Source organism: Rhinoderma darwinii, chromosome 6, assembly GCF_050947455.1.
Source record: "Rhinoderma darwinii isolate aRhiDar2 chromosome 6, aRhiDar2.hap1, whole genome shotgun sequence".
Taxonomy (NCBI): Eukaryota; Metazoa; Chordata; class Amphibia; order Anura; family Rhinodermatidae; genus Rhinoderma; species Rhinoderma darwinii.
The window spans coordinates 115,312,378-115,339,198 of record NC_134692.1 but is presented as its reverse complement, the minus strand read 5'-3'; the positions used below and the strand labels follow the sequence as shown (position 1 = coordinate 115,339,198).

The 26,821-nt window shown below is 41.6% G+C and overlaps 1 protein-coding gene across 1 annotated transcript; it reads left to right on the top strand.

Annotated features, from left to right (window-relative positions):
• The first annotated feature begins 362 nt into the window (after nt 1-362).
• TNFRSF17 (TNF receptor superfamily member 17) lies at nt 363-21,661 on the top strand. Its single transcript, XM_075831549.1, has 5 exons — nt 363-480; nt 4,336-4,482; nt 11,950-12,027; nt 16,452-16,583; nt 21,079-21,661. The coding sequence occupies exons 1-5, from the start codon at nt 363-365 to the stop codon at nt 21,339-21,341; spliced, it is 738 nt and encodes a 245-aa protein (XP_075687664.1). The 3' UTR covers nt 21,342-21,661.
• The last annotated feature ends 5,160 nt before the right edge of the window (nt 21,662-26,821 follow it).

The following is a 26,821-nucleotide window of genomic DNA, read 5'->3' as shown; positions in this document are numbered from 1 at the left end:
ATATGAATGCTGGAATGCGCCCTTATTAGGGGCCATAAATTTTTTTTCCCAATAATGAGATTTTTGAGTATTGTTATCCTGCTTGACAACATTTTTTCTCAGAAAAAAAAGTTAAGGCAAATGTCACGGAGGCAAGGTGTTAGCGATGATGTCATTGGTCCCATGTGTATTTTCTAGGATGCATCAGCAGAACTTAGTCAAATGTATCTGTAGATCTCAGGCACCTGCAGTGAAACATGTCACAACTTTACAGAGATCAGAAGGCAGTCTTAACTGCCTATGTCATTTGCATGTCAAGTATTTGATATTCTCCTCACAGGACATCTGCACATTTTGGTTTTTGGTGTTGATCGAGATTACAAATGGGTGCACGTTGTCCAACAAGTCAGTACTTTGATGGGTTATTGCAATCTTGTCAACTCTGTATTCTTCGCTGTCAGAATCTTCCATCTGTTTGTCTCAAGTTCAATCCCTGTTCACGTAAGTTGCATTTTTAAACATTTCTTTATAAATGTCTCAAGGATTCCATACTTACTAGATCAAACTGCTTGAACTTATTCCAAGAAACAAAGATCATGGCGACAACATCTGCTAGCAATCCGTGTTTATTGTGCCCAGCAAAGTATACAGAACAGCAACAACATCTCAACCCTTACAATAGATGGGTCTTTTTCAAGCTAAAAGACCCATCTATTGGAAGGGTCGAAACATAGATGGGCAAAATAAATACGGATTGCTAGAGGAAGCCGTCGCCATGATCTTTTGTTTCTTGGAATTTGCTTTATATTCTGTCTCTTGGAACTTGCTTCTTCGGAGTTACGATCATCCCATTTTGGCGTACTGCCATCCTGGACTTGATCTGTTTCTGTCTCGTTATGATTTTTACTTATACTAATTGAATTTATTATCCAGATTTTAGCAAATGAATTTCCATTATTATCTAGAGGGTAAATACCTACTTTTTCGTTTTTGTATCGCCCTCTATGAGTATTTTTATTTTTGCTTCGTCATTGAGCTGCCTGTAAGATGTAGCATGCGACCTGTTCTTTATGTTCTGTTCGTCACTTCCATCCAGATGGCTGCTGGCCCATGTTATATACAATTATATGAATGGTGTTATGGTAGAATCCAAGAACAAGGAAATTCAGATGGTGTAGATATTATGGCAGTATGGTAACCCGCCAACATCCATTGAGTTTCTTACATTTCTAAGAAATGTAGGATCAGTTTACACAGAGCAGTTATCCTTTAGGTCTGAATGTTAATAAGTATTTGTAATGAAAGTTCCCTCATAAATGAGCAAAAGATTACCGATGAACAATAATTTATTCTTGACCAAGTGAATCATTTATTCCTCTCCCATTCATATATGGACATTGACCTCTCTTCTCATTAGGTGTAGGTTTTATTGAAATAAGAAACAATATTCTTACCCAGTGATCGCTTATTGTCAATCACGTCATGTATAAGGCCTCATGCCCATGGATTCATACTGAATCTGACAGAAAATAAATCATGCCATGTTCCATTGACAGCTGTATTATGGAGTTAAAGGGGTTTTCCCAGCTCTGACAACTGATGACCTATCCACTGGATAGGTCATCAGTATATGATCGGTGCGTGTCCGACACCCAGAACCCGCACCGATCCGCCACTCTGCCTGCCTCCGGGCACCAGACGATATGTGAATCGGTGCAGAGCTGCAGTTTGCCGAACAGCCGCTTTGCAGTGGTCGGAGCCGTCTGCATACCGTTCCAAAAATTCTATGCACAGAGGGAGCCGGAGTGGCGGATCGGTGCCGCGGCCGGGTTTTGGACCCGCACCGGTCATATACTGATGACCTATCCTGTGGATAGGTCATCAGTTTTCAGAAAGTGGAAAACCCCTTTAAAGCTTTTGGGGTTGAATAACTTTGTAATATGGTGGCGTAGAGAAGAACCATACATCAGCATGCAGAGGGCCTACAGCTCTGTGTGTATGAGGCTTTAATGAACACTATTTCCTGTACAAATGAACACTTGGTCTACTCCAAAGTATTACAAGGAACAACAGGTAAAATGTTTGCTTTATTTAAATTTTTTTGCTCTATTCTAGATTACCAAATAGTTGCATATTAATGTAATAGTAGTATAATCTGTACATGTGAATTAGTAATAATAACTGTGTATTTTAAAGAGCATTTTATCCTAAAATACAAAAAAAAACAACATACAGCTCTTAAAGGGCTTGTCATCCAGCCCTTCACACTCCAGTTATACATTCCACACTCTTATATTACGACATAAAGAGGCAAACCTGACATTCAGGGCTCCATCCACAACACTAATTGACAACCACTGAGAGCTGTTAGGGCATGACCACACGTGGCGGATTTCCTCCGCAACTGTCCGCATCAATGCCGCACAGAATCTGCGTTGCAGATTCTGCTGCGGATCTGCACGAAATGTGCAGTACATTGATGCGGACTAGCTGCTGCGGACTGCGGGAAAAGTGCTTCCCTTCTCCCTATCAGTGCAGGATAGAGAGAAGGGACAGCACTTTCCCTTGTGAAAGTAAACGATTTTCATACTTACCGGCCGTTGTCTTGGTGACGCGTCCCTCTTTCGGCATCCAGCCCGACCTCCCTGGATGACGCGCCAGTCCATGTGACCGCTGCAGCCTGTGCTTGGCCTGTGATTGGCTGCAGCCGTCACTTAGACTGAAACGTCATCCTGGGAGGCCGGACTGGAGACAGACGCAGGGAGTTCTCGGTAAGTATGAACTTATCTATTTTTTTACAGATACATGTATATTGAGATCGGTAGTCACTGTCCCGGGTGCAGAAACAGTTACTGCCGATCGCTTAACTCTTTCAGCACCCTGGACAGTGACTATTTACTGACGTCTCCTAGCAACGCTCCCGTCATTACGGGAGCCCCATTGACTTCCTCAGTCTGGCTGTAGACCTAGAAATACATAGGTCCAGCCAGAATGAAGAAATGTCATGGTAGTAAAACCAATACGCTCCGCAGCACACATAAGATCTGCGGACTTCATTGCAGAATTTTGACTCTCCATTGAAGTCAATGGAGAAATTCCGCCATGAGTCCGCCACTGCTCCGCAACAGACAGAGCATGCTGCGGACACCAAATTCCGCTCCGCAGCCTATGCTCCGCAGCGGAATTTTACGCCTCGTCTAAACGAACACTTCTAAATTAAAGTGTAAGTCAATGGACAAACGGCTCCGCTGCGGATTAACGCTGCGGAGTGTCCGCAGCGGAATTTAAGTGAAATTCCGCCACGTGTGAACCCAGCCTTATGGCTGCTAAAGTGGTTGTGACTCTTCCTAGAACCAGATATGACTATGAAGCAGATGAATGGGACTTACTGGTGATGTTTTTAGGTGGAAATGCTCTTTAAAGCAGATCTGCTTCTTCTTTATGCTGCTCTATCTGAGGGAATCATAAAGAAGTCACAGGCACGGTGATTTCAGTGTGCTATCATTTATTTAGTAACGTTAGGTATTTTCTGACTATTTCGATTTTACACTTACAACTTGCGGCCAGCGATGTAGCCAATGAGTCCTTCTATATTTATTTATTTATTCATGCTCCACCCGCCCTACAGACGCATATTGACACTTTTCTCCCTGTGCACAGTTAGGCTATGTTCACACGCTAATGTAAAAACAGCTGTAAAATACAGAGCCGTTTTCAAGGGTACACAGTCTCTGATTTTTAGCCGTTTTTAAAGCATCAAACATTTTTGGGAGCAGTTTTTGGAGCTGTTTTTCTATTGACACAATGAAAAATGGCACCAAAAATGGCTCAACAAGTGACATTCACTTCTTTTTACGGGGCATTTTTTACATGCCATTTTTTAAAACGGCCGCGTAAAAGAAACGCCTCGTCTAAACGAAACACAGTTTTTCCCTCTGAAATCAATGGGCAGATGTTTGGAGGCGTTCAGCTTTTTTTTCAGGCTTTTTTCTATTCGTTTATGCCCCTAAAAATGCCTGAAAACACTGCGTGTGAACATACCCTAATTGGAACAAAAGTGTCAATCAGCAGATGAAGGGTGGGGGATGGTGGGGGAGCATGAATATACGAATATACTTGGACTCATTGGCTGCATTGCTGGCCATGTGCCGTAAGTATAAAATCGAACTGCCTAACATTACTAAATAAGTGATAGCACTCTCAAATCAGTATGCCTGTCACTTCTTTATGATGCCCTCAGACAGTCTTGTTATGGATCCGTGTGTGACAGATCTGTAATATAGTACCCAGAGTATTCTATGGGCCATACAATAAGTCAGTTTGACTCTGATTTACACAGATCTTTGTTTTTGTAAGAAAGACAGAATCTGCAAGAACAAACTTATAGCATGTTTCATCAAATGCCATATTACAGCGTGTATTCCCATGAAAAATGCATGCATTATCACTGCGATCTGCAAAAAAACGCGGCAAAACTGGACATACATCCTAATGGAGAATATGGTGAGTCATAGTAGAAACATACCGCGGTCGCAGAGTGCCTACTGGTCTGTAATACCGACTCGTAGGGACTCTGTGTGTTGCCTTACAAGGTCTAGACTATGCACGTGGCATTGCATGTGCTTGAGCTCAAAATAGAAGATCTTTTCGCTTGTCTGTATTAATGTAAATTACATCACACTGGTGAATTAATAATATAAGGAATTGTAAAAGCAAGGAACATTTTTTATTAGAAACAGAAATGTGTCTGTTTATAATAAATCCCAAATTATCAGATAGACATAGGGAAGAAATCTTTTTTAGAATACAAATCCTACAATACTACATTTAAGACGCACTCACAGCATAATCGTTTTAATTTCCTCCGATAGTAATGTAGATGTGGTAAACAATAGTGCAGTAAAAGTGCTATTACACGGCCCCGCAAGGGCCGTGTAAACAAGCGCCCATCAACGAGACAGCTCGTTTGCTTGTTCATCGGCTGATCGTTGTCCTGTTTACACAGGGCAATTATTGGGAACGACCATTTTGTAAACGCTCGTTTGCCGGATAATTGGTCGGTGTAAAAGGGCCCTTCGTTTTCTTACCAAGTGCTTCATTTGCGTTATCCTCTCCATTTCAGCCTTCCTGTTGTCTGCGCTTAGACTTTCAGAATCCTGTGCGGACCGGAAGTCTCTATGCATTTTTTAAATATTGAGCCACATTGAGCGTCTCATAGGAATGCATAGAGAAACTGACTTCCGATCCACACATATGAGGCTGTAGGATTCTGAGAGTCTCAGCGCGAACAACAGACCGACCGAAACAGAGCGGATAACTCATAAACCCCTGATGAAGACTTGCGGCGAAACGCGTTGGGTGTAAGTGGGCTCCTGGTATGTCAGAATATGTTATTATCGTTGTATTTCTGCGTGTGACCCTGCCTTCTGATTTTTTGCCCCTGTGCCTATACATTTCTTTATTTCCCTCCTAGGTAGAACTTATCTCTATATCTCTCTTCAGTGCCCCCCTATGCAGACTATTCACAATATACTATGTTTAGATATAGGTGTTATTACCAGCAGCCCACCACAATTGATGACAATCTTTCTGCATTTTTATGTAATTTGTTCTGTGATTTAATAAAGACATGTTTTATATGCTCATTATCTGTGGTTGCTGAATGTCACAGAAGTGATGTCAGGAAATTCTCCATGTTCGGGGAAGTCCTTTGGGCTGTAAGCACATTAACTCTTACTTTCAGTTAACATTGAATACCGCACTTATATGAAAACTGCTGTATACTATTGAAGTAGCCGTATTTGCCATATTTCTTCTAATATTACATATTAATATTAGACAACAGGACCTGAGTAGTTCAGAAGAAGTTTTTCAAAACCCAATCAGGTATATTTATCAATGCAATTGAACCAATTTTCTGGCACAATTGTACTGAAAATATACCGTTTAGGCTGAATACCATATTTAAAAGTCCTGAACCCTTTTGGCGAAGTGTTGGGAAAGGAGCTACAAGCAGTGCAACATATTTAAGAAAAAGAAAATACTGCCACTTTTACACTCAGAATAATAGCGGTGAGGTACAACAGGTAACAACATCGGTCGTAGGACAGTGAAGCCTGTTGCAGCTTAGTAGCTGCAACGTATTCATCAACAACTTATACACAACCCGACGCAAGCTGCATTTAGATGACACAATAGTGTATTGCTTGGGGATATAGGCCAATAATAATACATATGACAAAATGATCGTTTTTTACCGCTCAGACGGTTGTAGATGTAAAGTCTGAAGTGTCCATCAAGGGTTTGACCTTCCCCTCAGCTAGCATGCAGAAAGAACGATCCAAATTTCCACTGGTGTGTATATCTCGCTGGTACTTGTGGTTCCACACAGAAATGAAACTGCAGAAATGCAACTGCTTGCTGTGTATATCCTTGTACTTGATGTTCTAAATCTCCAACAAGGGAGAAAAAGGAGATAGTGCACTACCTTTTGGGAACTACAAATTCCACGAGTTTATTCCATACTTACAAAAATAGATATAGATAAAAGCATAAGATAAGCTCTTGTAATACGCCAAATAATGCAACCCGACCCTGGGTTTCGCCCTTCTGGCTTCCTCTTTTATCTATATCTATTATTGTAAGTATGGAATAAACTCGTGGAATTTGTAGTTTCCAAAAGGTAGTGCACTATATCTCCTTTTTCTCCCTTGTTGGAGATTTAGAACATCAAGTACGAGGATATACACAGCAAGCAGTTGCATTTCTGCAGTTTAATTTCTGTGTGGAACCACAAGTACCAGCGAGATATACACACCAGTGGAAATGTGGATCGTTCTTTCTGCATGCTAGCTGAGGGGAAGGTCAAACCCTTGATGGACACTTCAGACTTTACATCTACAACCGTCTGAGAGGTAAAAAACTATCATTTTGTCTCTGTTTTTTGTGGTGTTGAGGATTTCACCTCTTTTTTACCTGCTCCGGTTGTTCATCTCCTTGTTGAGATATTTCAGTGAGTAGAGAGCTGAGTTGAATATTTGGTTAATAATACATATGACCTGGTGAATTTATCAGTAATAGTTGCAACCAATGGCTTCTACAAGCTGATATCAGTCTTCAGTGGAAATAAGCTATTGAACCTATGAACACAATGACACGATAAAAGGAATAACTGAATACTGTGATAACTATTTTTGTCTTGAGCAGTGTGTATAGAATACGTCAGCGGCATTGGTGATCATATGACTGATCATGTGATCGCCAAGATGATGGTAAAAGGATGTTACTGCTGGGTCCATAAAGACATTTGTCGCTGTAACAGGGTTGATTTCCCCTGTTACAAAACGGAAAATATACTGTAAAAAAATTTATAACATTATTTCTAAAAGGCAGACTATAAAAATCAAAAAACAAAAGTAAACATAAGAAAAAAAGGATATATCTCTAAGCCCCCCTACACCTGTAACACAGCACTCGCAAGGGGGAGCAATCCAGAAGTCTAACAGCAACCCTTATCCCTTATGCTGTCACCCTGGCTCTGTGCCACATCCCTCCTCTGGCACAGCGCCACAGCAACAGAGACCACCTCACAGCACCACAACCATGTGAACAAATTTAAAAAACTCACCTTTTCATGTGGTCTCAGTGGACAAACTAAGAGCAAGTAGATAAAACCCCTTATATATCCCCTCACATATAGCAGTCAAAATACGTTTTCTTTCTGAAATTTTTGCAAAACCACAGCAAATCCAAGTTTTGTAAAAGCCGCTGCAAAATGGCGCAGTTTTGCTGTGGCTTTATGAAAATCGTGACAAGACATGCATTTTCAATGTTCAATAGAGATGCGCACTTTGAGGTCTATAAGAATTACAGAAAGAGCTGCAAAACTGTATATTCTGTTATAAATTCTTTAAATTTGCTATGCTCAGTGGCGGATTATCATATGGGCGGGGCCCGAGCCTCCCAGGGGGCGAACCACACATAGTCTTATAAAACTATGCAGCGTGCAAGTGCTGCTAACTGCCGCTGCGCAGATGGGGAGAAGGAGCATTGAATTCAAGGCGGGCTTGGCCGGGATAGTGCTAGCTAGCAGACGTTAAGCACGTCTGCTAGTGTTTAGGACACGCCTCTCTGACACTGCGGGTGCCGCCAGAGAGGAACAGGAGAGCGATCCCGTCACAAAGCTGAAAGAGAAGAGCAGAGCAGTCACCGGCGGTGAGGTTAGTGGTACTGGCTGCCGGTTTATCCTCCTGCCAGGGGCGTAGCTAAAGGCTCATGGGCCCTGGTGCAAGAATTCAGCTTAGGCCCCCCTACCCCTCCCCAACACCATAAGACCCCTGCCGCGCCTATGGCCAGCCGCCTTGCCCAACAGCTCCCCCAGAATACTCCCCCCCATAGCCGCCCCCACACAGTATAATGCCCCCCGTAGCTGCCCCATACAGTATAATGTTCCCTGTAGCTGCCCTCATACAGTATAATGCTCCCTGTAACTGCCCCCATACAGTATAATGCTCCCCATAACTGCCCCTATACAGTATAATGCTCTCTGTAGCTGCCCCCACACAGTATAATGCTTCCATAGCTACACCCCCACACAGTATAATGCCCCAATACAGTATAATGCCCCCCATAGAAAACTCCATACAGTATAATGCCCCTCATAAATTCCCCCATACATTATAATGCCCCATAGCAGCCCCATACAGTATAATGCCTCCATAGCAGCCCCATACCGTATAATGCCGCTCATAGCTGCCCCCACACAGTATAATGCCCTTCATAAAGTATAATGCCCCCATAGCGGCCCCATACAGTATAATGCCTCCATAGCTGCCCCATACTGCATAATGCCCCCCATAAATGTCCTCATACAGTATAATTCCCCCATAGCAGCCTCATACAGTATAATGCCCCTAATAGCTGCCCCCACACAGTATAATGCCCTCCTTAGCTGTCCCACACAGCATAATGACCCCATACAGTATAATGCCCCCTTTAGCTGCCCCACACAGTATAAAGCCCCCATAGCTGTCTCCCTACAGCGTAATGCCCCCATAGCTGCCACCATATCAGCCCCCCTGACAGTATAATGCCCCCATACGGTATAATGTCCCTCATAGCTGCCACCATATCAGCCCCCTCCTTATACAGTATAATTCCTCCATATGTGCATAATAGAAAAATAATAAAGTTACTTACCTATCCCCGTTCCCACGACGGGTGGAGGAGGAGATCCTTCACCTCCTTTGCTCTGTGTTATGAGTGACTCGGCGCAGACAGGCGCGATGACGTCACTAAATCGCGCCTGTCTGCGCCGAGCCGCTAATAGCTCACGGCAGTGAATGCTGGAGGAAGGAGCTGTCAGCTCCTTGCTCCAGGATTAAATTCAACTGGATCTGCGTACTGAGGACGCAAATACAGTTGGAAGCAGGACCTCGGTGAGTGGTTCACGACCCCCCGGAGGTCTTCACTCGACCCCCAGGAGGAGTGCGACCCACAGTTTGTAATGTCGTGCAGTTTGTGTTTGCGGTGGAGAGAGGAGAGGGGGGCCTGTAATTTAAAGCCCCCCCTCTCGTCTCTCTACCGCAAACACAGACAGTACAATACAACAGACAGTACAGTACAATACAATACAACATGCATACATTACAGCTCACCTGCAGTCTTCCATGCTCTTCCGCATCGGCTCTTCCACAGTGACTGGAACGCCCCCTCTCGTGACATCACGGTCACATGATACACTGAGTGGACCATGTGACTGTGACGTCTAAACAAACCATGCCCGTAACCAGGAAGTGCCAGCATCACGGCACATACAAACTTTGTATTAGCGGGCTGCGTGGCAACGGGGGCCCTGCGGGCCCCCCAGGCTTGTGTGCCCGGTCGCAACTGCGACCGCTGCGACCCCTATAGCTACGCCACTGCCTCCTGCCCCAACTAACATTAAAGTCAATGGCCAACTCTAGGTGGGGGATTATGCAGTAAGGGGGGGGTTCTCACCATCTAACTGACTGCAGCTGGCTCTATGGGGGGATAATAATTTCCCCCCATAGAGCCCTCTGTAGTCAGTTAGACGCTCACCCCCCCCCCCCACTTTGCAGTATAATAACTACTGAGGACTCTATGGGGGATGGGGGGATTATCCCTAGAGCCCTCTGTCTGCAGTCCGATGTTAGAACCCTTACAGTATAAATTCCCCCTCCGTAGAGCCCTCAGTAGTTATTATATTGCATGGGGAGGTTAGATTGTCTGACTGACTGCGGAGAGCTCTATGGGGGGGGGCTATGTACACTTTTGAAAACCTTTTTTTTAAATAAAAATGTGTCTTTGGTGCAACTTTGTAATTACATTTTATTAAAAATGATTTTTACTTTTTGAGATACAGCTGCTTTGTATCCTGTATCCGTCAGGTCAGCCGGACTGACGGGATCAGTAACACGGGTCCTGCGCTAAATTCTAATCTTATTATAAAGTTTTTAAATGTGTACATAGCCTTTAAGTTATGGGCCTATTTTATCTAACTATTTTAATATGTTCACTAATGTAATGTAATCTCTGCACTATACATACACAGGTGCTATTTACAGTGTGGGATAATCATTATGGCGGTTCACCCGAACCGCACATAACCACACGGGCCCACTCATGTCCGGTGGCGTCGCTAGCACCAGAGGGGGCCCCAGTGCTAATGACAGCCACATTCACTTGTATCTGCGTCCTCAGGACTCAGATACAAATAAATACTATAGGCTGCAGGCCACGTTAGGCCTGCAGCCTATAAGGTGCTGGGAAGAATCCCTGCGCAGGCCGCCTTGATAACATCACTGCATCATACTGGTCTGCGCATGCGTCCCTCCCAGAGGTAAGTACGATATTTTTTTTTTTATTATATTTTTTTTTGGGGGGGGGGGAGTGCTGTGTAGCACTATATTCACGGGGGGAGCGATGTGTGGCAGTATATACAAGGGTGGGAAGCGCTTTGTGACACTATATACAAGAGGGGAAGCGCTGTGTGACACTATATACAAGAGAGGGAGCGCTATGTGACACTACAAAAAAAAAGGGGGAGAAGCTGTGTTGCACTATATACAAGGGGGAGCGCTGTGTGGCACTATATACAAAGGGGCGCTGTGTGGCACTATATACAAGGGGGGCGCTGTGTGGCACTATTAACAAGAGGGGGTGTGTGACACTATATGCAAGGGGATGACTGGCGCTATCTACAGGGGATGTGTGTGACGCTATCTATAGGGGGGTATGTGGCGCTATCTACCGGGGGTCTGTGTGTGACGCTACCGACAGGGTCTGTGTGTATGTGGTGCTTTACTTTATAGAGTTTGGTACTATTTTATTCAGGGGCACAGTGTGCAACACCATGATAATTTTATCTTCGTTTAGAGGTGTGGAAACTTTGGAAAAGTGAGGAGCCGAAGACATCTGAGTGGCAAACTGCAGAAATGGGTCATGGCCGGGAGAAGTCATCATGAAATCTGGACCGGATGGAGAAGAAAAGAGGAAAAAAACTACTAGAATCTGAGAAGTCATTACCTGTGAGTCACTAGATTTATGGAGAATCTGTCACCTCTCCTGACATGTTTATTATAGGAAATCCTTGTATTTCACATAAAGACTTTGTGCCGTCCAGGACTGATAGACAAATGCATGTTACCATTCTCCTTGTAAGGTAGATGTGTCCCTGCATAGTGTGATACTGTCAGCGATGGTTGGAGACTGTCAGTGTGTAGGGACATAGCCCTGTGACAAGGGAATCGTAACACCCATTTGTTAATGCTCGCACAAATAGGTAGTGTTAACAATAGATATACGGTGCAGCAGGGCGGCGGTGGAGAAGGAGGGTCCAAGTTTGGGTAACAGCCCAGGGCCTATGATCTACTTAATCCAGCACTGGCTATGCTATATATTGATTCCATTGTATATTAGAGTTTTCTAATTTTACTTTGTTATTCATAGGGACCACAGATTTCCCAGTGACGCATAGAGAGGTCCCGCCCATGAGTGCTGGGATCACAATCACATATAAAATAAAAGGTAAATAGGAAGATGAAAACATTTTGGGATATTTCCAAAATGTCTTTGACTAGGGATTTCAGTCTGATGTTCATACATAGTCCAATTTAGAAAAAAGGCACATGGGATTATAATAAAAGGTCTATATGCTATATAGTGTAGAATTTCATTATAAAGATACAGACTGATGTCATAATATCTCCTTCTTTCCATACCACTGACTTACTTCATAGAGATACCATTAAAGACCATGTAAACCTTTGAATGCCATTGTTTGTTTCTATAAAAATAAAAGCTGTATCTAAAAAAGTAAAACAAGTTTTTAATCAAAACTATTTATAAATTTGCACTAATCACACTGACTAGCATTTTTATAAAAAAATGCAATTCAAAGGATTACATAGTCTTTAAGGAGTCTGGGAAATAGTATGACAGCCTGTATGGGAGTTGTAATGGTAGCCATATTACATGTCACCCTTATAGAAATATAGTTAACAATAATGTTAGTCAACACCTTCTAACAAAGTGAACTAAATGTGCAGGTACACGTATGCTGTGACTGCAATGCAAAAGCAAACAAACACAAGATATGCAGCAGAACTCTGCCGACGCTGAGATATAAGCAAATATTGAATATAGGAAAGATTTTAGATGGCATTTCTGCAATATTTTTGCTTATATTTATAAATGTGAGGTTCTTAGTGCACATTGTGATCAAATTGTGTGAGCCCACCTGCCACGATAAGGCAACCTATTTCCATTTAAAAAAAAAAAACCTGGACATTTCTTAATACCTTGACAAGAAAGAGAAGCACAAAGACATATATTTAACAGTGATTTTAGTGGGTAATGTTCTTCAAATTGTAGCTATCATTCTAGGTCAATTTTTAGAATAAGCCATCATATGTTTAATATTAGTATTTTTGACCACAATGTAAGGTTATTTTCACATCACGTTTGTTACCTACATTTAACGTATATGTTTGGAAAAAGCTACCGACGTATATGTTAAACATACGCTGTGACAGATACCTAACATTGGCATCAATCACCTCAGACTTTAATGGTAAACATTAATGCCCAACAGCATTACGGATCTGTAATACTGAAACAAGACTGATGAAATACTAATGAGAAATTTATGCAAAATCATCCGTGATAGGTCTGTATTACAGATCCGTATTACGGACATTTACAAATACATTCGTGAGATAGCAGCCTAATTGTCAGTTTTATAAAATCTCAATTCCAGAAGGGACGGCACTACCTGTGATCATGTTCTCCCACACCCAGGAGCACTGCACTGTCTCCTAGCCCACAATTCTGTGGTTGCCTGTAATGAACTAGCAGAGGATTCTGATCAGTGTCCAGGATTAGCTCCCCATGTTCTCGCAGCCTCAATTCTGTGATCAATCATCTGCCCCTTCATGAGACATAACAACTGGCAGCAGAGTGTTAAGGACACTGAACAGACTGAGTAGCACTGCTCTCAATCAAGCACTTACAGGTCCTTCTCAATTAATTAGAATATCATCAAAAAGTTGATTTATTTTAGTAATTCAATTCAAAAAGTGAAACTGATATATTATATAGATTCATTACACACAGAGTGATCTATTTTCAGTATTTTTTTTTTTCTTTTAATGTTGATGATTATGGCTAACAGTTTGTGAAAACCCAAAATGTAATCTTTCAGAAATTTTGAATATTGGGTAAAAGTTCAAGATTGTATACTCATGGTGTGACATTTTAATCAGCTAATCAACATAAAACACATTCCTAAGCCTTTAAATGGTCCAACAGTCTGGTTCAGTAGGCTACACAATCATGGGGAAGACCGCTGACTTGATAGTTGTCCAGAAGACCGTCATTGACACCCTCCACAAGGAGGGTAAGACACAAGAGGACATTGCTAAAGAAGCTGGCTGTTCACAGAGTGCTGTATCCAAGCATATTAATGGAAAGTTGAGAGGAAGGAAAAAGTGCGGTAGAAAAAGGTGCACAAGCAACAGGGATAACCGCAGACTTGAAAGGATTGTCAAGAAAAGGCCATTCAAGAATCTGGGGGAGACTCAGAAGGAGTGGACTGCGGCTGGAGTCAGGGTTCAAGAGCCACCACACACAGACGTATCCTGGACATGGGCTACAACTGTCGCATTCTTTCAAGCCACTCATGACCCAGAGACCACGTCTGAAGTGTCTTACCTGGGCTAAGGAGAAAAAGGACTGGTCTGTTGCTCAGTGGTCCAAAGTCCTGTTTTCAGATGAAAGTAAATTTTGCATTTCATTTGGAAGTCAAGGTCCCAGAGTCTGGAGGAAGAGTGGAGAGGCACTCCATGCAAGTTGCTTGCAATCCAGTGTGAAGTTTCCACAGTCAGTGATGATACCTGGTTTCATAACCTCAGTATCACTGTGCTTGATTGGCCAGCAAACTCGCCTGACCCAAACCCCATAGAGAATCTATGGGGTATTGTCAAGAGGAAGAGAAGAGACACCAGACCCGACAATGCAGATGAGCTGAAGGCCGCTATCAAAGCAACCTGGGCTTCCATAACACCTCAGCAGTGCCACAGGCTGATCGCCCCCATGCCACGCCGCATTGATGCAGTAATTCATGAAAAAAGGAGCCCATACCAAGTATTGAGGGCATATACTGTACATACTTTTCAGTAGGCCTACATCTGGGTTTTAAAAATCATTTTTGAAATTGGGCTTATATAATATTCTAATTTTCTGAGAGACTAAAAATTGGGTTTTCATTAACTGTTACCCATAATCATCAAGATTAAATTAAAAAAATGCTGGAAATAGATCACTCTGTGTGTAATAAATCTATAATATATGAGTTTCACTTTTTGAAATGAATTTCTGAAATAAATTAACTTTTTGATGATATTCTAATTCATTGTACTGTACTAGATTACTAGAAGTTGGATAATAAGCTCAGGAGAACTGAGTGTGTTGCCCTTACTACTCTCTCACACTCTTTGGAGCTCTGCTCTGTGTATTATGATCATTCTAAGTCACTGAAAACTATGAGGACAAATAGTTGACATTGCTTTTCAGTGCAGAGTTTTTGAACAGTTACAGACAGTGCAATAGAAAGGTGTAGGGGCAAAGAGGCGTCTGATAATTAAAGCAAAATGCATTTTTCTTTAACAAGATATATTGCAAAGTTTATTGTCTTCGCATACACTATTGATTTATGGGGATAAAGTTTAAATTAAATGTAGGCTTTAAGCAATTGATGGAGTCTATTCCTTGAAGCTTTAATTTCCCCAATATTCAACTTTTATTCTGTCTAATGAGCTATATAAAAGGCAATGCAGCTACCTAAACTGCAAGATGCTGTTTCAGGAATTACTAACCTACATAATACTGTAATAAAAGTATAAAAGGTAAATCAATAGGTATAATCAGAAAAACATTTAAAGGGAATGTGTTGCCAGAAAAACATGTTGTTTTTTTTTTAATTAAACATTTAGTGTGTAGGTGATTAAACATTGTTCAAATTTTTTTTATTTTTTTCACGAGTCAGGAAATATTATAAATTAGATTCTAATTTATAATATTTCCCATTGCTGGTCACTAGATGGAGCTATTCCCAAAATTGCAGCATTGCAAAATTGGGTAAAAAGCCCTCGCTCTAGTGAGCTCTCAGCATCCCCCCCCTCCTTTATCCTGGCTAGTGCCGGGATAAACGAGGGGTTTGAACGGTCTAACCTCCTACACTGTGTGTCGCCATTTTTTGAGCTAACACACAGTGTAGTAGGTTTACATACAGTAGTAAACGTACACAAACACGAACATACATAGAAATCCCTTACCTGCTCCTGCCGCCGCGGCTCCCTCCGGCCCGTCCGCTCCGTCTGCTGCCGCTGGTCCAAGTGCACAAGTCCGGAAGCCGCGACCGGAAGTAGTAATCTTACTGTCCGGCCGCGACTTCCGGTCCACAGGAAAATGGCGCCGGACGGCGCCAATTTCAAATTGGACTGTGTGGGAGCGGCGCATGCGCAGTTCCCACACAGACGGCGTACACAGAAGTGGATGGGACGGGACCCGTTCGCAGTCCCTATGGGACTGTGGCTGCCGTATTCCATGTCTGTATGTGTCGTTAATCGGCTTTCTACCAGCGGGAAGACGGACTCTTCAAATTTGGCGCCTGTTGATTGAAACTTAATTTCCAGGGTGTTTTTTTTAGCCAGAAGAACAACATAGGTCTACTTAAACTTGTCTCCCCTACATCTATCTAGTGGTATTAGTGGTGTGGGGAAGAGAAAAGTCCTGATTGACTACCTTTATTACGCATGTGTCTTTGAGGACTGCCACAGTGGATAAATCATGTAATATATTACAAAATGAAAACATGTCACATACTGTACATATAAACAAATATGACGTAACTATGATTAATTCGGATATTATGATGTTTTTGTTTTTTTCAGGCTCCGTTAGCCCTGTGGTTGTAAATGAAACAAACTACATTATTTGGCTGGTGTTGGTATTGTTTGTTGTGTTACTATCATCTACATTACTTGCAGTAATAATGCTGCACAGAAAGCGGAAGCTGCATGCAGGTAAAGTTTTTTAAGTGCATCATTCACACCACTAATTACACATGAATGTATGTTTCTTGTTGAGTGTAAAACATAGTGATGAAGAAATAGCTTATGCTGGGAATGAATGCACTATATATGTGTCCATAAACGAGAGCAACTTTGAAAAACATGATGCATTTCAGTACAGTATCAAATTGTAACTGCCCAGGGTAAGAAACCTCCATTCACCTTCATTGTTGAGTGGAGAAGAAATGACAACCACTCATGACTGTTACATGGGGGATGGGGACAACTTTATAATTGTGGTTTTCTCAACATAATGTATTATGAGCTATGTTATGTAATCATAAATCATTGATCCCAGCGAAAAGGACTAAAAGCAGGCCATTCTTGGGATTCATGGGGGTCCCGACAAGCAGACCTCAATAAATAATGCTTAATAGCTGTCACGTTGCGGGTTTGTGGACCCACTAGGCTGTACCACAGTAACAAGGAGACAGCTAGCCAAACAACAGGGAACCCCAGCAATACATTGTCCCGCACAAGGGTACCTGGATAGTCCAGACAGTGGCCGCAGCTCTTGCACTGATGGAGATGGGTGCAGCAAGTAACGCCTAACGCGGCGGATGACACAGGTGCCGCTGGCTGCGCCAGACGTGGCGAATTCCTCTGGACGTGGCAGATGACACAGTATGTGACACGACTCTGACACTAGTAGGCACAGGAACAAGAACAGCACGGGATACAGGAACAGGTAACAGAGCACGGGTAACAACTGGAACGGGAAACACTAAGGGACCATTTGCAAGACAGACTTGGGATAACTAACATTGCTCAGGCAAGGATCAGAAGGGCTGGGGCCTTCTTATAGACCAGGAAATCATTGGCAGTTGATGATGATGATTTCCTCTTGTGCGCACGCTGGCCCTTTAAAGCCGGGCAAAAGTGGGACACAGCAGAATGGAGCGGAAGTGAGCGCTGGCGTCTCCTAGGAAAGATGTGTTGAATGAAGAGACTCGCCAGTCGGGGAGCAGATAAACAGGGAACCCTAGCAATGCAATGCAAAAACTGAAATCTGTGGCGAGTCCGCTGTGATATCTGCAATGTCTGATTTACCTGTCAAATATGCAAATGTTGGTGCAGATTCGTTGCGTAATTGCCCCGAATCTGCACCAACATTTGCAGCGGAAAAATTCTGCCATGTCTGAACATGCCCAAAGTCTCCCTTTACTAGTGTCCCATGTGCAAAGGCACATGTAACACTGCAACGAGTCACAATTATCCCTGATAGCAGCTTTGATAGCAGGAGAAGTTACCTCAGCATTAGGAGGTCTGGCGGACTGAATGATTATGGTGCTATGTCACTACGAATGATCAAGAGGCAATCTATATCTCAGTTATTACGCTCTCAGTAGATACTTCTTTATACAGGGAGTAAAGTGCGAGTCAGTTGTGCATTCAATTTGCACATAACTACGAGTATCGGCAGGGTCAGTAAAGCTTCATTGCTCTTATGAGAGAAAAGGATTCGCTGAATTAGGCAAACTCTTCTGAAAGCACGCAACACAGGTTTTGGTATTTTGAGGTAACTCAGATCGAAAGCCCTGGGAATTCTCAGATGATAAATCTGTCATTATTTGCATAAACATTACTTCTCTTCTGCAGTGAGGAAACTTTGACAAATAATCCATCAGATTCCTATTCACAGTTCACCAAGTACATGTTATATATATATACAGTTTAATACAATATCGTGCTAAATCTATCCCTTCTCAGAGAACATTTATTTAACTCTTTCGCTGTTTCAACACTTTTTCACACTTTTGACATACACATATAAAACTTGAATGATAAAATAAATCATATTATACCCCCATACACATATTTCGTTTTCTGAAAGTAGACACCTTACGCATAGTAAGGGTATGTGCACACACACTAATTATGTCTGTAATTGACGGACGTATTTCGGGCGCAAGTCCCGGACCGAACACAGTGCAGGGAGCCGGGCTCCTAGCATCATACTTATGTACGATGCTAGGAGTCCCTGCCTCTCTGCAGGACAAATGTCCTGTACTGTAATCATGTTTTCAGTACGTGACAGTGGTCCTGCAGCGAGGCAGGGACTCCTAGCTTCGTACATAAGTATGATGCTAGGAGCCCGGCTCCCTGCACTGTGTTCGGTCCGGGACTTGCGGCCGAAATACGTCCGTCAATTACGGACGTAATTAGTGTGTGTGCACATACCCTAACAATGCCACCCAGCACTTTGCACTCATGGGCGCCTTCATGCAATTTTGCATTAAAGCGTAATATTCTGTAAAAAATGCATTAAAAGTCATGTTTGTGGCTAAAAAGCCGACCCACGCAGAGCCGGAGACACACAACACCCCCTATAGACCAAAAATCTCTGGGATCCAGATGCCATTAAGCATCTCGAAAGCATGATCACAACTTGTTAGGGCTCGTCCACACGCTGTGGAATTGCCGCGTTTTTTCCGTCCGGAATTTTGGATGGCAAAAACGCAGCAGAATACAGTAGCAGCAAAGTGTGTGAGAACTAACAAATCTCATCCACGCGCTGCGTAAAAATTCAGAGCAGAAATTGACCTGCAGTGCGTATTTTTGGTCTGCAGCACGTCAATTCTTGCTGCGGAATGTGGACACAATTGCTGCTTTTTTCAGAGATGTCATCGTCTCCTAACAGCGGGAAAAACTCAGCAATTTACGCAACATTTTCTGCAGTAAAAAATGCGGGAAATGGTGCATTTTGCCGCAGCAAAATGTCTGCGTTTTTCAATGGAATTGCTGCAGAAATTTTCTGCAGCAATTCCGCTGTGTGTGGACAAGCCCTTACTGTCATCTCTCCCCCTGCACAGCCTCCGGTGACCACAGGGGAGTGATACAGGAACATTTCTTCATATTATCATCCCTCTTACCAATCAAAGTCTATATCCTCTGATTGTCACATTTAGGGGCTCTTCTATTTCTACTACAGGAGTGAGAAGATGAGCAGCGGCACGTCTTATCACTCGCTGAGCCTAATCAGACCATTTGTCGACTCGGATTTACTGGCATATGAATTGCAGGGATTTTTGGTCTATTCTACGCTGGTGATCACGTGAAGACAAAGACATAAGTGCCATGTATGAAAAATAGAAGAAGAGGGGGGAGGAATCCTCCAGCTCACCTGACACTACGGGAGTGTGTCTCAGCAGCGCCCGGAATCTCGTGTCGGCACACGTTGAAGTACGGAAGAAGAGGAAAGAGTTGTTCCAGCGCTGTATAAAGTAGTTAAAATGGAAGCAGGTTTCCAAGTTTAATAATATTCAATTAAAATAGTCCAGAAGAATAGTCCTGATGTGAGGGTAAGCGGGCGGTAATGTCCTCAAAAGACTATTCTTCTGGACTATTTTAATTGAATATTATTAAACTTGGAAACCTGCTTCCATTTTAACTACTTTATACAGCGCTGGAACAACTCTTTCCTCTTCTTCCGTGCCATGTATGAACTCTGCACATCTTGAACTTTTATTTTTATGAGGTGCTGTATGTGTCTCAGGCTCTGCTTGGGTCAGACTTTTAGCCACAAGACGTGTGAAAATTGTCGTGGCAGCGAAAAGGGTTGAAGGGGTTGTCCACTTTTAATTTGTTTTATTCATTTATTTATAGAATAGGAAATCATACAGATTAATAATATATACCTATTTAAAAATCGGATCACATACCTTTCGTATATCAGTGTAGTTGCGTTTGTCTAAAAAAACAACAACATCAAAAACGGTATAGCTCACAGATTAGTCCATAGAAATGTATCCATAGGATAACTGAATGGACTCGAGATGGCGGCAGTCATGTGACCCACATCATGTGACCCCTAGCATTCAGGTAACACTGTCCAGATATAAAACAGGTGAATAATAGATTATTGAGGAGCAGAAATGATAAAGTATTTCTACATACAGCAGCTTCTCCTCGTCATGTCTGTCAGGAGCAGCTGTTATATTCTTCTCCCTGTGTCCTCTATGTGGCCCCAACACATGTATGTCAGGTAACCCTGTTGCTAACTAAATGCTAGGGGTCACATAATGTACGTGGGGGGTCACATGACTGACGCCATGTTTAGTCATACTCAGCTAGCGTGTGGATACGTTACTCAGGGCTAATGTATAATTTTCTATTCTACAAAAAAAACAACAACTGGACAACCCCTTTAAGTTAGCATTTCAGAAATTGATGGTAAACTTTCATTCTGTCATCATATTCAATCAAAAACAACATGACAATTTTACCATCAGTTTCTAAGAAGCTAATTAAATAGTCACAACTACGATGCACTTCCTGTTGTCATTTTAGCAAAAATGGCCGCCGCAATAAAACAAATGTCAATTTCGCTATAAGTGAATAACACATAATTAACAAACTTCGGTCACCATTTCTTTTTCGTCAGGCTTGGTTTGCTTTGGGAAGATGTTTTTTCTGTCATACTTATTATGTACAATTTTACTTTCAGGCTCTTTCGGCAAGAACTGTGACGAGATTACAAATAAAAGCCGTTTTAAAGGGGCAGATCTAGAACAAGGCTCATGTGAAATAAAGAAACCAGTGAACGAAGACAATCCAGTGGGTGACAATACGTATGACCATGCTCTGTCTGATTATTTGTTTCCTTTGCCGGCTGTAGAGGAAGGAGCTGCTATTCTTGTCACCACAAAAACATCTGCTTGTTTTAATCCTGGCCCAGGTGTGAGGGGCGATGCTTTTGTGGAAATATAACAACACGGTTCTGTCATGGATGAAGACACCAGGAGACACCGAGAGCTCTTTATCTGTTGTATGTGTTTACGTGCTCGGACATTACAGTTATGACTTTTATGTTACCACCTTTGCCAGGATGCCATTTTGTAATGTGTTACCTCATATTATGTATAATTATATGACATTCTACATAAGCGTTGAACTTCAATTGTCAATTTTTATTTCAGCATTATTTTTTTCATTTACTGAAATTATTAAATATACCATAGCCAATCGGGTATACTACCAGGTATAACTCTTGTATATGTTGTGCACCTTCTGGTCTATGCTATTATTATCCTGACATTAAAATCTGCCTCTCGCCATTAGCGTCACTGCTTCTTCTGCCCGCTACATGAGTCTCCGTTATCTATGGACCATACTCCCAACATGCTTCATAAATGGAGCTACACTTTAATGTGAATCACTCAGTTGACCGATTGTCAAAATCTATCTGCAGATCACAATCTGTTTAACTGAGTCAGGAGCATGGCCCTCCGGCACTGCTGTACTGCTCAGTCCATCCATGACCCTAATCTAGCAATTTTGTTGTTATAGTTGTTTTTTTTTTCTTTTTACTAGTTTGTATAACTTAAATCGATATATAATCCCCTGACCAGTTTCTCTATTTTAGCTTTATGTTTAGTAGGACTTGTCGTTCCCCTCTCCTGACATGTCTTTTTTAGTAAATAATTTGTGAATTTTGCAGCCTTTTTTCTTAGAACTCTGCGTTGTCCTGTTCCCCTGTTACTCCTCCTAGAAATGTATAAATAAATTGACTACTGGGTGTTGCCAGTTGGGGGTTTGCCCCTACACAGACTGACAAAGTCCAATCAGTGCTGACAGAGCGAAACTGTGTAGGGACACGCTCCTTTGGCAAGGGGAATGGTAACGCCCAGTTGTAAATTTATTCATACATTTTCAGGAGGAATAACAGAGGAACAGCACAACACAAGAGTTCTAAGGAAATATGTTCCAAAATTTTAATTTCATAGGGAATACAAGTATTTACTAAAATAGACGTGTCAGGAGGGGTGACAGATCCTCTTTAAATGATTGTGTAATTTATAAGCTACAATTTTTGTTAGTAAAGTGAGTCTTATATTTTAAAATAGAACACAATACATATGTACAGTTTATAAGAAAATCCCCTTTTGTATTAATTAAATGCAGTATCAGGCTTCGTTCACATCTGCGCTATGGTCCCGTTCCGTCTGAGCTTTCCGTCGGAACGGGACCCTGACTGACACAAACGGAAACCAAAGGTTTCCGTTTTCATCACCATTGATTTTAATGGTGTCGGATACGATGCCAATGGTTTCCGTTTGTCTCAATTGTGCGGGGGCTCCATCGTTTTGACGGAATCCATAGTGTTGTCGACTACACTATTTATTCCGTCAAAACGACAGAATCCCTGCACAACTGAGACAAATGGAAACCACTGGCACCGGATCTGTCACCATTGAAATCAATGGTGATGGAAACGGAAACCTTTGGTTTCCCTTTGTGTCAGTCAGGGTCCTGCTCCGACGGAAAGCTCAGACGGAACGTCGGAACGGGACCCTAGCGCAGATGTGAACGAAGCCTATGATGTAGAATATACATTTTACCTTATCCTAGGCTTTAAAGGCTATGTAAACCATTAAAAGGCAATTATTTTTTTTTAGATAAGATGTGATAGTTTAAGGTCGACCCGTCGACACTGAACCCGTCACGTCCGCAGGACTGACGGATTCAGTGAATAGTGCTAGACACAGCTGCTCTGTATGGAGAATACAGAGCAGCTGAATGTAAAAAAGTAAAAATAATTTTTAATAAAAAGTATTTACAAAGTTACACAAAACACACTGATACACCTTTTTATAAAAAAAAAAATAATAATTTGCCTTTCAAAGGTTTACATAGACTTTAACCTTCAAATAGAACGACTGATATTCCATTCTCACTTCCTATCATTAGTGAATAGACTAATTCATGGACATAGTGTCTCCACTAGGCCAGGTACTTTAACGTCACTGTGTGATAATCTAGCCTGTCGGTGCAGACTACTTTCTAATCTGGCACAGATTTGATCAGACCAGATTGTAAAACATCCTGCAAGATGGTTTCTTTCCATTCTGGTAAGGCCTATTGAATAGAGGTCGAGCATACACTTTGTCCTGGTTAGTCTATAGGCAGCTCCATTCTTTCCTTTGCTCTCTGTTGCAGACAGGAACGATCCTTTCTATGTGTATTTGAAGATTTTCATATGCAGGGTATCGGCCCTATCCACGTCATCTACTTTTCTATACAATTCTGATTCGGACAGATAACTCGGAAATCCCTAACTCTCCCAGAAAATCATGATGGACTGCCTCATGCAGAAGAAAAATACAGGATATGTCTTAAAAAATGTTTACACTTTACTCATGTTCTTTTGCTAAAAAAAAGTAATCTTGAAATATATGTGTTAATAGTCATTTGTGACCCCCCCTAGTCACTCCTTCCATAATGAAACGGATAGGTGAGGAGAATGTCCTCTTGAGAAATTGGCCGCAGAAGAACCAATCAGTAATGACCCGTATACCAACACCTAGGGGGGGACTAAACTGGTGCAAATGAAAAATGAAGTAGTTGCCCATAGCAACTAATCAGATTCAAGCTCTCATTTTTCAGAGGCCCATTTGAAAATGAAGGAAGCAATCTGATTCGTTCTAATGGGCAGCTACTCCACTTTTCCTTCGCACCAGTTTCTATAAATCTCTTCCATGGTGTTTTAGGTCCTTATTTGCGATCCTTCCCTGACACGGCACACTACATGCAGTGATTTAGCTGTTGTGGTCCTTCTCCCCACTTCCCGTTCCTCGATGACATCTATCTCTTTATTACCCTGCTTTTTTTAAATAATTCAGTATTATTATAATTGTTGTGGTCCTTCTCCCAACTTCCCTTTCCTCTGACATCTTCTCCTCTTTACTACCCTTCTTTTTTTTAAAAAATAATAATTCAGTACATTTTACCTCTGGATAACTCCACAGGCAGGAACACTTGTACCTTTAGATGGTTGTGGATGCTACAACTGGTCCTAATTTGCATGCGACTTTTCATTCTTCAATTGGACATATGGTTTTACTAGAGTCTATACTGAAGTTGCTGTGATCTTTGTTTCTGGTTTATGAATTGATAACATTTCAATAACAAATAAATAAAGTCTGTAGAGTTTTCGATGTATGTTCAAATACAGCATGTAGAATTTTCAATGTACCATTTCCAATTACCGTAGCTTAAGTGGGTTGTCTGGTTTAAAATAAACAATTTGTAATTTCCTTTTGGGTAATTCTGAGTTAATAGTTTGGGGATCCCCCATTCAGGACCCTCGTCTATTAGCTCTGTAAGATCTGACATGTCCTTGTATTACATGGACAGTCCATTGAATTAGAACTGTGTAATTCTTTATTTCTCTTATGGTGGCGCTGTAGGGAAATTGGACACTTACTGCTGCATTCTTCTGCAGGTTACAGCTGATCACTGGGGTCCCAGTAGCAGGACTACCTGTGATCATCATAACACGTTGGGGTACCAATCTAACACAAAGGGATTGTCCAAAGCAGACAACCTCTTTAACTAAATGACTAAGAATGACGATTATTTTTGTCTTGACAGACCCTTCACTGCTATAAACTCTGATGTATACATAAACAATAAAGAGATATTATATGGATCATGAGTTACACAGATCTGACCTGGTCTACATTGGCACAAACAGTCTGATGCCAATGCCTTGCTGGCTATAAGCATAAATTATGCTATGGGGTAAAGCTACAATATGAGACACAGGCCTTGGACAAGAGAGGCGCTGTATCAAATAAACAAACATGTTTTTCTAATCTCATCCAACCCCTTTAACTTGTAAAAAAATAAAGTACGCGAAACACATAAAATATACTATATGTTACCATACATCATTTGAAACATATTGACATGTCTATAGTCCAAAACAGTAGAATTTCCATTTAGTGACATGATTGTCGCTCCAGTGAGGCTTGCATAGTCTTTACCAGGTTCACACTTAGAGCTTTGCATATCTCTTTGCTTGAGCAAGTTCTTGGTTTTGCTAAGTTTTTCTTTCCTATTTTCATTTTTCTTTTAACAAAACAACTACATCAAATTCATGACTCACTCTGCTTACCTCATTTTGTGCTTGCTGTCTTATTTGTGTGCTTTATAATGTGTTTATCTTCTATTACACTATATTTTAAGATGTTTTGTAGGGAATTCAATTATTCTTAAAAGTGTTATGCCATTTCATTTTACGATATGGCAGAGATGTTATACAAATATTTTAGTTGTTTTCTTTCAAATTTTTTTATGTTTTCTCAGTGGTTGTCCTTTTCTACTGTCTTTATGCATTTTTTCCTATACTGAAAACTGACTAGAGAAATCTTTATAATCTTGTATAAACAGTAGCCATCCACAATACTGTAGCTATAGGAGCTATAAACAGTATAACTACTGTTTTATTAGAGGATGGCAATGCACACTATGATATTCCATGTTAATTGTACAATGATTTGATCACTCTAGATGGCGCTATCTCACTATACAAATGCTTCATTTTTATATTGTAAATAGATACTTTACATGACTAGGTGACTGGGTGGGAACATCTCCCAAACAGCAGGTCATGTGGATTGTGCCCAGTATGAAGTGGTTAGTACCTACCAAAAGTGGTCCAAGGAAGGAAAACCGGTGAACCAGTGACAGGGTCATGAACGCCCAAGGCTCATTGATGCCGAGGGGATTGAAGGCTAGCCTGTCTGGTTCAATCCAGCAGAAGAACTACTATAGCAGAAATTGCTGTAGAAAATTACTGCTAGCTATGACAGAAAGGTCCACTGCCAAAGGCATCTACAATGGACACATGAGCATCAGAACTGGATCATGTAGCAATTAAATAATGTGACCTGGTCTTATGAATCACATTTTGGGATATTATTCACTTTATTTTTATACACCTTAATGAATAAATTTGCTCCTTTATATAGAAGCTGCAGAACACCGCTGTCAGACAAATCCGTGTATGCTCATGTGTGCCTCTGACAGCTCATCTAAGCCTAAAACTGATGAAATCAAAGTTGATCAACAGGATAATGTGCCCTGCCACATACCATTGTTCAGGAATAATATGAAAAACATTACAAAGAGTTTAAGGTGTTGACTAGACCTCCAAAATCCCCAGATCTTAAAGGAATAGTGTCACGAAAAAAATTTTTTTAACATCAGTTTGATTTTAGTCTTTTATTAAAAACGTTTATATTTATTTGTGTGTTTGCGTTTCACTTTTTTTTATTTTTACACTTTTTCTTTCCTATGGGGGCTGCCATTGTTTACTCCATTTCTGTATGTGTCGATTAACGACACATACAGACATGGAATACGGCAGCTCCAGTCCCATAGTGAATGCGAACGGGGCCCGTTCC

Excerpts from the sequence above, each read along its gene's own strand:
- TNFRSF17 (XM_075831549.1), top strand. The coding sequence starts at position 363 with ATGGGTGCACGTTGTCCAACAAGTCAGTACTTTGATGGGTTATTGCAA. Across the intron at positions 481-4,335 it reads CAAGTTCAATCCCTGTTCAC|AAAGACAGAATCTGCAAGAA; the intron begins GTAAGTTGCATT and ends TGTTTTTGTAAG. Across the intron at positions 16,584-21,078 it reads AAAGCGGAAGCTGCATGCAG|GCTCTTTCGGCAAGAACTGT; the intron begins GTAAAGTTTTTT and ends TTTTACTTTCAG.